We start from the raw sequence: 18,474 nt of genomic DNA on the forward strand, positions 1-18,474 counted from the left end.
ATACCCACTGTTGAAGTACAAGAAAAAAAATCTAAAACCTGCCAACACATCACCTATTTAGCCAAAAGGCCGATGCCATTAACTTTACTGGTTAAAATACAGTGCTAGGTGACAAACAGATCACTGAAAAACTTACAAAATGTTTTTAAGGCTAAAATAACTTCCATGCATCAGAATTACAGATACACTGCTTGAGGTCATAATAGTTACAAAAAGTCCAACGCGGTTTTAAAAATAAACTTATTAACCACTACAATTTTCAAATATACATTAAAGTTTAATGCAGCATTCTAAGACTTCAGTCTAAAATAATTGCAGGCTCGAAATAGATCAGCTCCAGTATTTGATGCTCTAGAACTGGACTGTGACCAAGTTAACAGCCATGAACTGCATTAAGGGTTACTAATTTTACATTTATTAACTAAGATTAATTGAGCCTAGACATAAGCGTACCATATAAACGTCAAACTCATCCAGACAACGGAAAGGAGACTCCATGGTGTCCCACAAGGAGAGGATGAAACACACAGTTGAGAATGAACGTTCACCACCAGAAAGGGATCTCATGTCACTGAGTGCTGCCTTGTCTCCCTCTCCAGGTTGAACCTTTAATACACAAGAGATATCCAATAGTGAAAAAAAGAGAAGTAAATCTAGCTAGAAACAGGAAAAAAAAACAATACTGAACATACAAACTTTTACTCTTGCAAATTTTGAGCAAAATGGCTGACAAAATGTAAACTGAGCAACATAATTCTTGTAGAAGAAAAACTGGAATAAAGATAACAGTCCACCCCCCCCCACCCCCATTATAGGTGTGATTTTCAGTTTTGTTGCACTAGTTCTGTCAAGGGGCTTTAAGTTAGTAATATTCTTCACTAATGCAAATATTTAAATAATCAGAATGTCAGCAGGTGACCTTTTTGTGTTGCTGCAGATGGTTTATTGAAATAGTTTGCAGTTGGGTGATTTTCTTCCTTTTAAGAAAACGCTTTTCCTCCTGCCTAACGTTTATCCCTCCTTTCTTGATAATTTTTAATTTGCTTCTTTTTGTTCTTCCGTTGAGTTTTGTCAGTTTCCCTACAAAATGGTTCAAAAACAGAAGTGGCTTCAGATCTATTTACACTTGGATCTGCCATGCATTAAGCACTTTATACCATCAGCCGTCTTTCCCATACTTGTCGCAGTTATGGCTTCCTAATGACTCAAAAGCCCTTAAGTATCCATCCATAGCAATCCCTTACTTTTAAAATTTGGAAGATCAGATTTAATAGTTGCAGGATGGAACAGGACCCCCACCCACCAGTCTCATAAGTATCTCTTTACCAGTTCAAGTATGTATCGCTGCGTCTCTGAGTCTCTTTGGGCCGGTACAGATACTTGTGAAGAATACCCAACCCTATCTCAACAAGCTAGTAATTTACATTAGTTACTTCTATCACTCTAGTGGATGGAAGGAAGAAAGCAATGCCCTCAAGTCTGATGAGTTGTTTTACTAGTTCAGACCCAAATTTTTTTGTCTGGTATGACACCCCCGTCAATAGCTGTGGCAATCACAGATAATTAGCTTCCACCTGCACTTAGCCAGTATTTATATTCACTCTATCTACATGCTCCCAAGACAACAGATGAAAAAAATCCTAAAAACAATAGGTATTTTTTCAAGATTTCAGTGCATTGCTTAGCTAAAATATGGCTACAGTAGCATAGTGGGTACGTTACTGGACTAGTAATCCAGAGGCCTGGACTAATATTCCGGAGACAGGAGTTCAAATCCTGCCATGGCACCTTGGGAATTTAAATTCAGTTAAGTAAATAAAACAAATCTGAATAAAAAGCTAGAATCAGTAATGGTTACGATGAAACTACTAGACTGTCGTAAAAACACATCTGGTTCAATAACGTCCTTTAGGGGAGGAAGCCTGCCGTCCTTACCCAGTCTAGCCTATATGTGACTCCAGACCCACAGCAATGTGGTTGATTCTTAAATGCCTTCTGAAATGGCCTAGCAAGTCACTCAGTTGTAAAATCTCGCTACGAAAAGTCATAAGAAGAATAAAACCAAACGAACCACCCAGCATCGGACCACTAGACACGGCAAAGGCAAACCAAGCCCAGTTGACCCTACAAAATCCTCCTGGCTAACATCTGGGAATTTATGCCAAAATTGGGAGAGCTGTCCCACCGACTAATCAAGCAACAGCCTGACACAGCCATACTCACAGAATCATACCTTTCAGCCAACGTCCCAGACACATCCATCACCATCCCTGGGTATGTCCTGTCCCACCGGCAGGACAGACCCACCAAAGGTGGCGGTACATTGGTATACAGTCAGGAGGGAGTGGCTCTTGAAGTCCTCAACATTGACTCCGGATCCCATGAAGACTCATGGCATCAGGTCAAACATGGGCAAGGAAACCTTCTGCTGATTACCACCGACTGCCCTACCTCAGCTGATGAATCAGTACTCCTCCATGTTGAGTATCACTTGGAGGAAGCACTGAGGGTAAAGCAAGGGCACAGAATGTACTCTGGCTGGGGGTTCCATGTCCATCACCAAGAGTGGCTCAGTAGCACCACTACTGACCGAGCTGGCTGAGTCCTGAAGAACATAGCTGCCAGACTGGGCCTGCAGCAGGTGGTGAGCAAACCAACACGAGGGAAAAACCTACTTGACCTCATCCTCACCAATCTACCTGTCGCAGATGCATCTGTCCATGGCAGTATTGGTAGGAGTGACCACCGCACAGCCCTCGTGGAAACGAAGTCCCGTCTTCACACTGAGGACACCGTCCATCGTGTTGTGTGACACCACCCCTGTGCTAAATGGGATGGATTCAGAACAGATCTAGCAGCTCAAAACTAGGCATCCATGAGGCACTGTAGGCCATTAGCAGCAGAAGAACTGTATTCCATCACAACCTGTAAACTCACGGCCTGGCATATTCCTCACTCTACCATTACCGACAAGCCAGAGGATCAACCCTGGTTCAACGATGAGTGTAGAAGAGCATGCCAGGAGCAGCACCAGGCGTACCTAAAAATGAGGCATCAACCTGTTGAAGCTACAACACAGGACTATATGCATGCTAAACAGCGGAAGCAGCATGCTATAGACAGAGCTAAGCGATCCCAAAACAAATGGATCGGATCAAAGCTCTGCAGTCCTGCTGCATCCGGTCGTGAATGGTGGTGGACAATTAAACAACTAACAGGAGGAGGATGCTCCGTGAACATCCCTATCCTCAATGATGGCAGAGCACAGCACGTGAGTGCAAAAGACAAGGCTCATGTGTTTACAACCATCTTCAGCCAGAAGAGCCAAGTGGATGACCCATCTTGGCCTCCTCCCGAGATCCCCACCATCACAGAAGCCAGTCTTCAGCCAATTCGATTCATTCCACGTGATATCAAGAAATGGCTGAGTGCCCTGGACATAGCAAAGGCTATGGCCCCGATAACATCCCGGCCGTGGTGCTGAAGACTTGTGCCCCAGAACTAGCCACATCTCTAGCCAAGCTGTTCCACTACAGCTACAACACTGGCATCAACCTGACAAAGTGGAAAATTGCCCAGGTATGTCCTGTCCACAAAAAGCAGGACAAAGCCCATTTGGCCTATTACCGCCCTACCAGTCTACTCTCAATCAGCAGCAAAGTGATGGAAGGTGTCATCAATAGCACTATCAAGCAGCACTTACTCACCAATGCTCAGTTTGGGTTCCGCCAGGACCACTCGGCTCCAGACCTCATTGGAGCCTTGGTCCAAACATGGACAAAAGAGCTGAATTCCAGAGGTGAAGTGAGAGTGACTGCCCTTAATATCAAGGCAGCATTTGATCAAGTGTGGCATCAAGGAGCCCTAGTAAAATTGAAGTCAATGAGAATCAGGGGGAAAACACTCCAGTGGCTGGATTCATATCTAGCACAAAGGAAGATGGTAGTGGTTGTTGGATACCAATCATCTCAGACCCAGAACGTCGTTGCAGGAGTTCCTCAGGGCAGTGTCCTAGATCCAACCATCTCTAGCTACTTCATCAATGACTTTCCCTCCATCATAAAGTAAGAAGTGGGGATGTTCGCTGATGATTACACAGTGTTCAGTTCCATTTGCAACCCTTCAAATAATGAAGTAGTCCGTGCCTGCATGCAACAAGACCTGGACCAGGCATGGGCTGAGAAGAGGAAGTAACATCCGCACCAGACAAGTGCCAGGCAATGACCATCTCCAACAAGAGAGTGTCTAACCACCGCCCCTTGACATTCAACAGCATTACCATCGCCAAATCCCCCACAATCAACATCCTGGGGGTCACCATTAAACAGAAATTTAACTGGACCAGCCACATAAATACTGTGGCTACAAGAGCAGGTCAGAGGCCGGGTATTCTGCAGCAAGTGACTCACCTCCTGACTTCCCAAAGCCTTTCCACCATCTACAAGGCACAAGTCAGGAGTGATTGAATACTCTCCACTTGCCTGGATGAGTGCAGCTCCAACAACATTCAAGAAGCTCAACACCATCCAGGACAAAGCAGCCCACTTGATTGGCACCCCATCCACCACCTTAAACATTCACTCCCTCCACCACCGGCGCACTGTGGCTGCAGTGTGTACGATCTACAGGATGCACTGCAGCAACTCGCCAAGGCTTCTTCGACAGCATCTCCCAAACCCGCGACCTCCACCACCTAGAAGGACAAGCGCAGCAGACGCACGGGAACAACACCACCTGCACGTTGCCCTCCAAGTCTCACACCATCCTGACTTGGAAATATATCGCCGTTCCTTCATCGTCGCTGGGTCAAAATCCTGGAACTCCCTACCTAACCAACTGTGGGAGAACCTTCACCACACGGACTGCAGCAGTTCAAGAAGGCAGCTCTCCACCACCTCTCAAGGGCAATTAGGGATCGGCAATTAATGCTAGCCTTGCCAGCGACACTCACATCCCATGAACGAATAAAAAAGATTCAGTCAAAAAGATATTGATACAATAAATAGTTACAACATAACAGGATGGAGCCCACATTTGTCACACCTTCCACTTAAAATTTATCATTGCCAGGCTAAATCACAAGTTTAGTTTACTAATTAATGAAAAGATGAATGGCAAAGTAAAAAGTTCCAAAATAACTTAAAAATGCATCAATTCAAATGTAGTATCCTGTGTTGCTTTGGTGCCCTCTACTGTCGTGGACCCATCTCTTTCAAATATTATAGCACTACAGTTCTCAGTTTAAAGCATGGATGATTTTTTTAAATCCCTAGTGATCTTTCTCCCAAACCTTAAAAGATATGGCAGGGGGGTGAAGAGTCAAAAACTACGTATTAATGAAGATTTTTTTAATGCTCAATAAAGTGGTTAGTAGAACCCATGGGTTAATTTCATAACTACAAAATAAATCCAACTAGAAATCCTGCAACCAATGATCAAAAAAGTTAGCCTGCAGGTTTTTTTAATAAATTATATTGTGAAGATTGGGTCAAACTACTACACACCTTATTAATCACAGTTAGCAGTCAGCTCCAACTGAAGCCTTCATGCTTTCTATTGCATAATGTTCAAAAGTAAAGACCAATATGTAACCTAAGATCACCATTTATTCAGAGCTAAGAGTTACAGATTTTAAAAGGAAAACTGAACATTTTCATAAAGAAAGAGAAAAACCAAATTAAAAATAACAGACTGGAGGGGAAAAAAGTAAATTAGTTTTGAAAAATTAAAACAAAACTGACCTCACTGCCCAATCTATTGCTCTGTCCCAATGAACTTGCTATGTGTGTCTGCAGAAGACTTGGTTTTAATATAATCTGCAGTGGAACTGATCCACTTCTCATTGTGACCCCTCCAGTTTCATGTATTCACAGTATATTTTTTTCCCTGACCAGTTTTCAAATGTTAATGGCCACAGGGCCATAAAAAAGGTGATTTCTGCTATTGCTTTATTTAAATTGCATCTTATGGAGTGAATGATATACATGAAGTTGCTAATAAGTAGATGACACAGGAGACTACACTGAATAAATAAAAAAGTTTCCTTTTATTAAGAGAGATTTATGGGTCACCAGTAAAATTTTAATAGGTTTAATCAATGTGTCAGTATGTACTACACATTCAGCTTGATTTTACTTTTACTGTTTGAGCATAAAAGATAATACAGTTGACACTTCATGAAGTTCCCAATAAGTGACATTTTAACCAGATATAAGTAGGGATAGGATTTACAATTGCTTGAACGATTAATGGACAATGTACTAAAAATAAATGAGGACATGGCCAGAAAAAAATGTTACGCTAGATTGAACAGGCAGAACTTCACTTTCCTTAATACAGCCACTCTATTTAAATGAGTCTTCAACAATAGGAAAAATATAGGGAAAGAAAGTACTTGCATTTATATAGCACCTTTCACATCCTCAGGACGTCCCAAAGCGCTTCACAGCCAATGAAGTACTTTTGAAGTGTAGTCACTGTTGTGATGTGGAGAAATGCAGCAGCCAACTTGTGCGCAGCAAGGTCCAATAAAAAGCAGTAGAATAAATAAATAGATAACCTGTTTGAGTGATGCTGGATAAATATTGGCCAGGACAGAGAAGTCCCCTGCACCTTTCTGAATAGTGCCATGGGATATTTTACATCCACCTCACAGTGTAGCACTTCCTCCATACTGTACTGAAATGTCAGCCTAGATTATGATTTTTTAAAAATTCATTCATGGGATGTGGGCATCGCTGGCGAGGCCAGCATTTATTGCCCATCCCTAACTGCCCTGGAGAAGGTGGTGGTGAGCCGCCTTCTTGAACCGCTGCAGTCCGTGTGGTGAAGGTTCTCCCACAGTGCTGTTAGGGAGTTCCAGGATTTTGACCCAGCGACGATGAAGTCTCTGGAGCGGAGCTTGAACCCACAACTTGCTGACTGAGGGGAGAATGCTAGCACTGAGCTAAGATGATACCGGTGGAGCCAAATTAACAAGGGCACTATGGCCTCCTTTCTGCTGTTATAATGGCTGCTTCTTAAGCACTTTCAGTAAGACTTCTCAATCAGAAGAGTCATGGACAACCTCCTTACATTTTGTCAACACTGCTGACCCTAATATCCCTTTAAATTTGCCAGAGATCAGTGAAACTCACCTTTCTGTGAAAGTGCAAGCACCAAAAGGTTTAGGATTTAATTCAAGGTTTTTTTGGTGGAGGTTCAGTGCGCCATCCTCCTAGTTTTCTAACACTGCAGTGCTGCCCAATGTTTGTTCATCCCTTGATACGATCCCAAAGATGTCACCACCATATCTTCAATATTTTGATCACAATATTGCTGCTTTATTTCCCTGATTTGTGGAGCCACCTCCTTTATATTTCTCTCAGGAAAAAAAAGCCCCAGAATAAATAGTAAATAACTCACTGCAATTGAAAGGGTCGCATTCTTATGATCGAAGCTCATTTTCCCATGGTAACCTCGCTGAGATAGCATTGAATCAAAATAATACTTGCAGCGAAGAGAAATGTATCTATTTAATTCAAGCATAAAAAGAAAACAAATGTTACCAACATCTCCATAATACAGAAGACACGATACACATGCAGACTTTCAATCAATGTTTTAAGGAGCAGAACTGATTTGCTAGAATTAGCAACAAGTTTCATAAATATGTTGGCCATCAGGACTTTGGGGAAGCCATCACCATACTATCACAAGACACTCATCTGAGTTTTGTCATTCCCCCATTCTTAGTTCCAGCAAGCAATTGTCTTCAGGAGCTGCTACAGGAATATGGGAAATGAAAGAACAAGAAAAAAGGAACAGTGGACAAAAAGAACAGGAGAATGCACAAGAATTAAGAGACAGAGGAACGGAGAATTCAGATACAGGTAGTTGTAGGACCGAAGAAAATTACAGGATAGGGAGGGGTGATGCCATGGAGGTATTTAAGCACAAGAATGAAATTTGAGGCATTAGGGGTAGCAGGAGCCAATCTAGATCGGCAAAAAGAGGAGTGATGGGGAAACAGGACTTGGTGCAGGATAGGATTCAGGCAGCAGAGATTTGAACCAGTTGAAATTTAGAGGTGGATGATGGGAGGCGAGCCAGGAGAGCATTGCAATAGTCGTGTCTAGAAGTGATAAAGGCATGGATGAGGGTTTCAGATGCACTGAAGCAGGACAGAGATCAGTAATGTTGCGCAGATGGAAGTAGGCAGTCTTTGTGGCGGAAAGGATATGGAGTTGGAAGTTCAGCTCAAGGTCAAATAGGATGCCAAGGTTCTGAGCAGTCTGTTTTATCTTGAAACAGTGGCTGGGGTGGGGGGTTCTGGAGTGGGGGGAGGGGGGAAATGGAGTCAGTAGCAAGGATGCAGTTTGTGGCGGAGGTTGATGATGATAGATTTGGTATTCCCAATGTTTAGCTGGAGGAAACTGTGGCTCATCCAAGACTGGATGTTGGAGAAGCCATTTGACAGCAAAGGCAATGGAAGGGAGACAGATAAATCTGTGGTGACAGCTACACAGGTCTTTAAAAGTAGGTTTGCAGATGGGAAAAAAAAAGCTATTAGAGGCAAATGGGATTCTGGGTTTTACATACATTAGGCCAGTTTATGTACTGCATACAGTTCCAGGCATTGTACACTGGAGGCATGGAACAGGTGCAAGGCAAATTCACTAGGATGGTATCAAAGATGAGACAATATAGTTATGATGACAGACATGAAAAACTAGACTATATTCACTGGTCAGTGACTAGCGATCTGCTGTTACGTGGGGAATGCTAGGGTCAGCCCTAAAAGGTCATATCTGAGTACACCACATCTATCCACAGCTTGCAAACATTACTAAAAATAACAACTCCAAGTGAGAATCAATCTCATGAGTAAATTGCATCAATCCATTTGTTCTGAAAATATGAGGACATGTTTTTGAGAGATAATCTAGCCTAAGGTTAAAAGAATATACAAATGATAAAGCACTCTAGGGAATGAGATGCTTCACGTGCTGCTAGGAATATGGATGTGCTGCCTATAGAATGCAGCTGATCAGAGTCACAAGTGTGCATTGCAAGACTAAATTATGAAATTTTGTTCACTTGTGGCGAGTGGGAAATTGCACAAAGCTTTACAAGTGGCTGTTTCTGTCCCTTAGGAGAGCGAATTAGACTGATCTGTTATAGGGATTGTTGTACGTGGCTTGAACGGAAACAGGATTGATAAGCCTTTTCTTGTTCTATAAGTCATCCTTTTAGAATATTCTAAACTCCTTTAGTACAACTTTTTATTTATTTTTTTAAATTGAGATACTAATGTGACCAAGAACAAGGAAAATCAGGAACTAGTGACTCGCTGATGCCAAACTAGGGATTCAAAAGAAAGAAGAAATTTGTATTTATACAGCACCTTCCACGACCTCATGAAGTCCCAAAGTGCTTCACAGCCAAGAAGTATTTTTGAAATGTAGTCACTGTTGTCATTCAGGGAAACACAACAGCCAATTTGCGCACAAGGTACCACAAACAGCAACGAGATAAATGATCAGATAATCTGGCGTTAGTTCAGGAATAAATATTGGCAAGGACACCGAGAGAATTTCCCTTCTTCAAATAGTGCCATGGGATCTTTTACATCCTCGAGCGCAGACAGGGCCTCGATTTAACGTCTCATGCAAAAGACAGCACCTCCAACATCTGCACTGAGGTGTCAGCCTGGATTATGTGCTTAAATCCTAGAATAGGGCTTGAACCCACGATCCTCTGACTCAGAGGCAATTGTGCTCCAACTAAGCCAAGTTGTCAGCTAGGCAGTTGCACTATTTCTCAGAGTCAGAAGCCTGAAGATTGTAGGAGGAAAGAAAAGATCTCTCAGTTTGAGCGCTAATAATGAAAATGTTTGGAGAAACTTGCAAATGCAATTGTCAAGTTAACTAACCAAACAAACTATCTAAAATACATGTACTAGTTATAACCCAAGAATTGTGAAACACCATTGCATGACAATAGAGGACAACACTTTAAAACAAACTCTGTATAAGCCAAAAAAAATGCAGTTTCAATGTTAATGAGGACCAAATGGAACCAGTTACTGCAAAACCAGTCAACAAACTATTTGCAATTTTAATGGCATTTTACTAGGTTTTTTTGCACCAAATTCGCCTCAAGGTTAAGAAATAATCAAAGTGAAAAGCACTGTACAAAACAGCTGAAGATTTCAACTCAGCTGCTCTATTTTCAACATGACCAAACCAAGCAGTGGAAAAAAACAGCAAGTGTTGGATATCTGAAATAAGAACGGCAACAATGGAAATACACAGCAGGTTTACATCTGAAACATTAACCTATCTTCTCTCTGTACTTCCAGAATTTTACGGCCAAATGCTGGAAATGCACTGCATTAAATCCAGTACAACTGAAACTAGCATAGTCCTTGTCACATGTGGACTGCTCAAGTGCTCTATCAGCTTGCTGACACCAGTCTCAAGCACTGCACCTCCCTGGGCTTGTAGACCCACATTGATAAATATTGTTAAGCAGGCATATTCAGGTGAAGTGCACCACACACTGGAGATCCTCCAGTTTCAGTACTCTAGTTTCCTCCAAGACTCAGAATACCACAATGCGCCAAAAAGGTAAGTATGTACCTCACCATGGTAATGAATTTGTGTAGACCTGCTAACTGAGCTTTGAGGGAAAATACAGCATGACTGAATAGAGCAAGTCTTATTAGAACAGCATAAGTGAAAAGATTTTTCATTGACATATGAAATGCAAATGAAACAGTTAATAAGTGCAAAACAATTGTACAAAATTAAATTGAGTCAGTTACCTCCTGAACATTTTATATGCTTTGTGCCTTTCCTCCATTATTTTATCAAGCAGCTGCATAAACTTCTTCAGGTTCTTGATCTGGCTTTTTACATTCTTGTACGTTTCCAAAACATCAAAGTACTGCCTGTTCAAAAAACAATGAAAAATTATTAACCCCCAAAAAACCAATGGTTTGAAAGTTGAACCAATACTAGCAGCACACAAGGTCTCAAGAACACATTCATATGAGCAGGAGTTGGTACCAATAACCTATTCTAGGGTCTGCTGTAAAAAGGAAAGCAATCTATACAAGAACATATGTTACATTTAAATCCATGAATGTACAAAATCAATTTGCCAAAAATGTTGTATTAGAATAGACATTGCAACCTAAATAGGACATTTATTTCAGTTTTGTATTGTAGCAATGTGTGTTGATTTAAGCTCCAGTACTTCAAAAAAAAAGCAATAATCTCTCAGTCTGGATCAGAATTTCATGATCTACTAAAATTCTGCACAAAACATTCTTTTACCACTGCAATTTTTCAGTCATTTTCTCCTGCTCTCAAGTCCCTTTACAAATAATTCCTTGGCCGAGACAACAGGTAGGCAACCCGGCCCTAGGCTTCTGCTGACAGAATTCTGAGACCTGCCTACAATTCGAGGATGCTCATCCCTTAACACTGCTGCTCCAGATGGCCCACAAGATCAAATACTAACTGGTACTCAATTTTATATTTTTTGCACTTGTGTTTACAGTCTCCATAAACACGGTTGGAATGTAGAAAACACAGCAGCCAATTTACGCACGACAAGGTCCCACAAACAGCAATGAGATAATAACCAGATAATCTGCTTTAGTGATGTTGGTTGAGAGATTTATATTGCCCAGGAAACTGGGGAGAACTCCCCAGCTCTTCTTCAAATAGTGCCATGGGATCTTTTACCTCCACCTGAGGGGCCTCAGTATAACATCTCATCTGAAAGATGGCAACTTTGACAGTGCAGCACTCCCTCAGTACTGCACTGAAGTGTCAGCTTGGATTATGTGCTCAAGGCTCTGGAGTGAGACTTGAACGCACAACCTACTGACTCAGGGGCGAGTGTTCTACCACTGGGCCAAGGCAGACACATTATCCCACAAGATAACAAGATAAACATCGCCTTTAAATTGAAGGAAACAGATATTGGGGGGGGGGGGGGTAGGAACAACCTAAATATGGAGAAAATATTTCTCTCTATACCAAGTTAATGCTAAAGACACCTTCGCTCAACCATCTGCAACGTTGAAAATATAATACCAGTGTGTGCAGCTATACCAATTTCATGAAGTGTGTTTCATACAACACTACAAAGATAACCAATGCCATCTAACCCAGGCCAGGATATTTTGAGATGACGATCTTGTGTTCTGCTGAAAGGTTATTTGAAATAATTATCCAAGAAGTTATACGCTGACAACACTCAGCTCTACCTCACAATCACCTCCTCCGACCCCTCCACTGTCTCTCATTTGTCACATTACTTGTCCGACATCCAGTACTGGATGAGCAAAAATTTCCTCCAACTAAATCTTGGGACGACCGAAGCCAGTGTCTTTGGTCCCCACCGCAAACTCTGTTCCCTAGCCTCCGCCTCCATCTCTCTCCCTGGCCATTGTCTGAGGCTGAACCAGACCGTTCGCAACCTTGGCGTCCTATTTGACCTTGAGATGAGCTTCCAACCACATATCCGCTCCATCGCCAAGATCGCCTACTTCCACCTCCGTAACATCACCCGTCTCTGCCCCTGCCTCAGCTCATCTGCTGCTGAAACCCTCACTTATGCCTTTGTTACCTCCAGGCTGGATTATTCCAATGCTCTTCAGGCTGGCCTCCCATTTTCCATCCTCCATAAACTTGAGCTCATCCAAAACTCTACTCCCCATTTCCTAATTCGCACCAAATCCCGTTCTCTCATCACTCCTGTGCACGCTGACCTATATTGGCTCTCGGTCCAGGAACACCTCGATTTTAAAATTATTATCCTTGTTTTCAAATCCCTCCATGGTCTCTAATCTCCTATAACCCTCCAAGATCTCTGCACTCCTCCAATTCTTGCCTCTTACGCATCGCCGATTTTAATCGCTCCACCGTTGGCAGCCGTGCCTTCAGCTGCCTAGTCCCTAAGCTCTGGAATTCCCTCCTTAAACCTCTCCGTCTCCCTCTCCACCTTTAAGACACTCCTTAAAACCCTTCTTTGACCAAGCTTTTGGCCACCTGTCCTTATACCTCCTTATGTGGCTCGGTGTCAAATTTTGTTTGATAACGCTCCTGTGAAGTGCCATGTTTTACTACGTTAAATGCAAGTTGTTGTTGTTTATACCTGGTGAGAAGGCAGCTTGACAATGGGTGTCAGAGGCTGAAAAATAACATGTTTTCAATGTGGAGGGATGCTGGATGAGGATACGAATCTTATTCAGTGTTTTAACACTTGGAATCAGGTTGAAATGAGCAACATTGAATTTTTTGAAGACGTGACTAAAGCAGTGGACAGGGGAATGTCAATGGATGTTATTTATATGGACTTCCAGAAGGCACTTGATAAGGTCCCACATAAAAGACTGTTAGCTAAGATAGAAGCCCATGGAATCGAGGGAAAATTATGGACTTGGTTTGAAAGTTGACTGAGCGAAAGGCGACAGAGTAGAGATAATGGGTAGGTACTCACATTGGCAGGATGTGACTAGTGGAGTCCCGCAGGGATCTATCTTGGGGCCTCAATTATTCACAATATTTATTAACGACTTAGATGAAGGCATAGAAAGTCTCATATCTAAGTTTGCCGATGACACAAAGATTGGTGGCATTGTAAGCAGTGTAGATGAAAACATAAAATTACAAAGGGATATGGATAGATTAGGTGAATAGGCAAAACTGTGGCAAATGGAATTCAATGTAGACAAATGTGAGGTCATCCACTTTGGCTCATAAAAGGATAGAACAGGGTACTTTCTAAATGGTAAAAAGTTAAAAACAGTGGCTGTCCAAAGCGACTTAGGGGTTCAGGTACACAGATCATGAACAGGTGCAGAAAATAATCAATAAGACTAATGGAATGCTGGCCTTTATATCTGGAGGACGAGAGTACAAGGGGGCAGAAGTTAAGCTGCAGCTATACAAAACCCTGGTTAGACCATACCTGGAGTACTATAAGCAGTTCTGTGCACCGCACCTTCGGAAGGACATATTGGCCTTGGAGGGAGTGCAGCATAGGTTTACTAGAATGATACCTGGACTTCAAGGGTTAAGTTATGAGGAGAGATTACACAAATTGGGGTTGTACTCTCTAGAGTTTCGAAGGTTAAGGGGTGATCAGATCGAAGTTTATAAGATATTAAGGGGAACAGATAGGATGGATAGAGAGATACTATTTCCGCTGTTTGGGGATTCAAGGAGATGGGGGCACAGTCTAAAAATTAGAGCCAAACCTTTCAGGAGTGAGATTAGAAAACATTTCTACAAACAAAGGGTGGTAGAAGTTTGGAACTCTCTTCCGCAAACGGCAATTGATACTAGCTCAATTGCTAAATTTAAATCTGAGATAGGTAGCTTTTTGGCAAAGGTATTAAGGGATATGGGCCAAAGGCAGGTATATGGAGTTCGATCACAGATCAGCCATGATCTTATCAAATGGCGGAGCAGGCACGAGGGGCTGAATGGCCTACTCCTGTTCCTGTGTTCCTAAAACAAGAGGATAACTTGGAAGGTGGTAGGAGGAAAAAAAAAAATCAGACTAACATATCCATGAGATAAAATTGTGGCTAATAAAATAACGTTACAGCAACAATCTCCATAACTAGAGTAGCCAAGCAGGTAGGGAAACCCCACAACAGTGATAAAACGGACTTTGAAATATTTAATATAATTATTATTTTTCTTTGAAAAGGAAAGCTTTGAATAAAAGTAGTCTCTCTTCATTCCCCTTTAAGTTGCAATTTCTCCATCAATTCAATCTCTTGACTCCACAGCATGGTAACAGAATGCAATTATGTTTATATACATTTATCCCCAATCATCACTTTAAAAAAAAATCTGGTATTTATCTCATTGCTGTTTGTGGGACCTTGCTGTGTGCAAACTGGCTGCTGTGTTTCCCTATATTAAACAAACAGTAACTTCACTGAATGTAATTCACTGGCTATTGGGACATCCAAAGGCACCAAAGAAATATTCTTTTCTTCTATACAAGACTAAATAGCAATGAGAATTTTTATTGTTTGTAATGCACATTACAAACAAGATAAATACCTTGTAATTTCCTCCTTGTTTCCATGACGTTCTTGTTCCGTGTTGATCCTTTCTCTCAGGCGATTGATCTCCACATCAATACTCTTAGCAGTTCTGGTGACCTCTAATCGCTCTGCATAAATTTGCTTGGCTTTAGCAGTATTTTCCTAGGATAAAGAACATAAGGAGCTGAGAAAACTAAAAAGGGCACTTGGCACATCAAACTCACCTCAATAAACAATGTGTTTCAGGCAGCATCATCCATAATTTCTGTTCCCACATATACTAGCATGCAAGACGAGAAATTTATGTCCCTGTGTGAAGCCAACAGTAGGGGGAACTGTCAAATCCCCTCCAATTTCTGTCTCAGCAGAGGAATTTCTGCAAAGATGGTAGATACAGCAGCATTATACCAGCACATTCCGCTCAACTATTGTTCCACTGGGTTGTGATATTTAAGTGGCCAATAGGAGATTAAACAGAAGTTTTTTAAATTATGAGGAGTTTTGATAGAGTGAAGTCATCAATTTAAAATGAGGGGGGCTGGGAGAAAGTTCTTTACACAGAGGGTTGTACATATGGAATCCTTTGCCATAAGCTGAGGCAAAGACCACTGCATCTTTTAAGTGAAAATTGGATAAATATTTGAAGCAGTGGAAGATTCAAGGTTATTGAGACACAGCAGGGCAACAAGTTTAGTTTTGGACTGCTCCAGCAAAGAACTGGCACAGACACAATGAGCTGAATGGCCTCCTTCTGTGCTGCAAACTTCTATGGCAACTTGCCCTCCAAACTCCAATCCAGGCTCAGAATGTTGATTGTAAATCTCATCTCCGTGTGTCTATCCTGCTGGGCTGTCTCCTATTTTAAAATCAACAGCAGAAATCTGGATCAGTGTCAGCAAGGACAGCTGCCATTTAAATATCTCAACGCTGAGGAGAGGAGCACATTCCCACCAGTTGCTGCTTTGCATTGTCTGTCTGGTGATATTTCTTACTTCTGGCTTCAGCCCAGATTCCTCCAACTGATTTAAAAATCAGATGCTGCACATCAGGATAGCCATAGGGAAGAGATTTAAAAATCAGCAGCAGGAGCTGGGACTGGTTAGAAAGGAGAGTTGCCGTTGAAACAATGCAGCGTTGAAGGAGCGGAGCAAAGGTGACACGAGTGGTTCAAATGATAAAAATACAGCAAATGTATTTGTGAATGCCAGCGCACACGAGAATTTTGGTTGGTAAAAGTTATGTAATGTTGATCCTTGCCTGATACAAGAGTTATAGGTTATTTCAGTTTGTTTTGAATAGAATGTTGCGAGGACGCACGGTGATCACCATTCCTACAACTTAAGGGTGACTACATCTCTAATGTAACCACTTAATGTCCTGAAAAGCCAAAGTAACCATGTACAGGCAACTTCATCATCAATGGCTTAAATCCAGAGTATGATATGAACCATTCTCTGGTATGTGAAGGATAAAGTGAATAAAATTTGCAGCCATCAAAGTGTGTGCCACAAAGTGATTGGAGGAGAAAGGATTTTTTTTTGGATACACATTAAAGCCTGATGAAAGTGTGGTATTGTACTTTCAGGAGCTAAACCAAATGACCAGACTTGAAAAGCAACAGTAAATCTCACTACCTGGCACAGTGAGTTTTGGTAGTTCTTGTCTAGATCACTGGGCGAAACAATTTGGGAGGAAACTGAATCAAACCATTCCACGTCTGGAACTCTGAATTCCCACCTTGCGATTGCCAATATCTCAGTACAATAAATTTAGCAGAAGGGGGCACCATCTTTAAAAAAATCCTTTCTGCAATGAGATTATATCATACTGACTTGCAAGTGTGAGTGTATCCCTGGTATCTTTACCAATATTCCAAGTAAACTTGATTACCTTGGATGTAAGCGAGAACTCCCCTCTCATTTACTGACGTTGCAACAACCCCAAACAAGATATTGAGAAATGGGTATATTTTGCAGAATGCAGGACTCTCGATTTAAACAGAAGCTCACTTCCGCTGTACCACAACAGTTATTTTAATACCGTATTACCATATCACCTCTTCAACTATCCCCCAAGATCAGCACTCACATAAGCAGTTAAACAACAGATGATTGGTCAGCTGAAACAGAATGCATCACTAATAGCTAGCACTTAAGCTGCTTTTCGTTGAGTGCTTCATGAGGCAATGCAAACAGCTCACATTCTAAACCTATTGTACTGAAAAGCTATTAATGTTTAACAAAAAAACAGGGACATTTCGATGACATTTTAAAGCTAGTTGCAATTTTAACTATTTAGTGGTGCTCAGAAGACACAAGGCTAGCATTCTGACAGGGTATGAGCTTGGTGTAGTAAGAAGTCCTTCTATTGAAAATTATAGCGATAAATGTTTTGTGGCACCATCTTGATTTGCAAATATAGCAAAATATGGTTTCAATGCAAATAAATTATACAGAATTACTTTAACAGCTCAACAAGTTTGTCTGAGAACCTGAGCCATGCACACCAGGAAAAGGACAGGTTCAATCCCTGGTGAGTTAGCTGATCACCACCAGCACAGCAGTAAGGATACTACAATTTGCCTCAGTCCTTGGATTAGACAGGAAAAAGAATAAAAACCTGAATGTCTGATGGACAAGGTCAGATTCAGCTGTAATGTGCTTTGCAGGCAAATAGCCTTGACTCTCAGACAAAGATTACACATGAATAATACCATTTGGATGAGTTACCAATGTCTCTAACCCAACTACCAATAACAGCACCCACACAATCAGGACCTAGCATGGATTCTACATCTTCAAGAGAGTAAGGGAGAAGAGCAAAGAAAAATTGGTGGGGAAAAAAAAACCTTTACTGGCTAATGGTAATTATTTTATTCCCAGCAAACATCTAAGTACTTTTTTGAAAACTGTAGGCAAAATTATACAACATATAAAAAGTTACTGAAAAATATTCTTCAGGGACAAAATAATTAATACTTATCCAAGTTCAGTGCCATGCAACTGAGATAAAATAGCTAAACAAAGAATTTGCCTAAATAAGAATTATCACTGTGCTTCAAAAACTAATTGCTTGAAGCAATTTAGGATATTGACACTGAGAATCCCTACATGGTCAGTGTCCCCATACGTGGTCAGTGTCCAATAAAGTAAGTAAAGTACAAATGCCTAAGTGGCAAAGTAGAAAAGTAGTAAGAATGACAAGCAAGGGTTAATTAGAAGCTGCTTAGGTTAGGACAATGGGCCCCTTCAAGGCTAATAGTGGTGTGAGGAACTCGTTAGATGTTGGGGTCTGCTTATGCTCATCATTGGCATGGCAACAATAGGGAGTAGGGAGTTTGGTGTGGGTGTTTCTGCACAGCTGGTTGATCAATAGAAAATAATGAGCTGAGTGAGGCCAGAGATATTCCAGGT

The 18,474-nt window shown here is 41.5% G+C and overlaps 1 protein-coding gene across 1 annotated transcript in view; it reads right to left on the reverse strand.

The window, feature by feature from the left end:
- Window positions 1-397: 397 nt before the first annotated feature.
- si:dkey-119f1.1 (Structural maintenance of chromosomes protein 6-like) overlaps window positions 398-18,474 on the reverse strand; it is a 67,244-nt gene continuing 49,167 nt past the window's right edge. Inside the window, exons 22-25 of the mRNA XM_067981605.1 lie at window positions 15,078-15,223; window positions 10,808-10,933; window positions 7,405-7,510; window positions 398-606 (exon numbers count right to left, since the gene is read on the reverse strand). Coding sequence (XP_067837706.1) covers window positions 418-606; window positions 7,405-7,510; window positions 10,808-10,933; window positions 15,078-15,223 — 567 coding nt within the window. The 3' untranslated portion in view covers window positions 398-417. The remainder of the gene's footprint in view (window positions 607-7,404; window positions 7,511-10,807; window positions 10,934-15,077; window positions 15,224-18,474) is intronic.

Source organism: Heptranchias perlo, unplaced genomic scaffold (genome assembly GCF_035084215.1).
Source record: "Heptranchias perlo isolate sHepPer1 unplaced genomic scaffold, sHepPer1.hap1 HAP1_SCAFFOLD_825, whole genome shotgun sequence".
Taxonomy (NCBI): Eukaryota; Metazoa; Chordata; class Chondrichthyes; order Hexanchiformes; family Hexanchidae; genus Heptranchias; species Heptranchias perlo.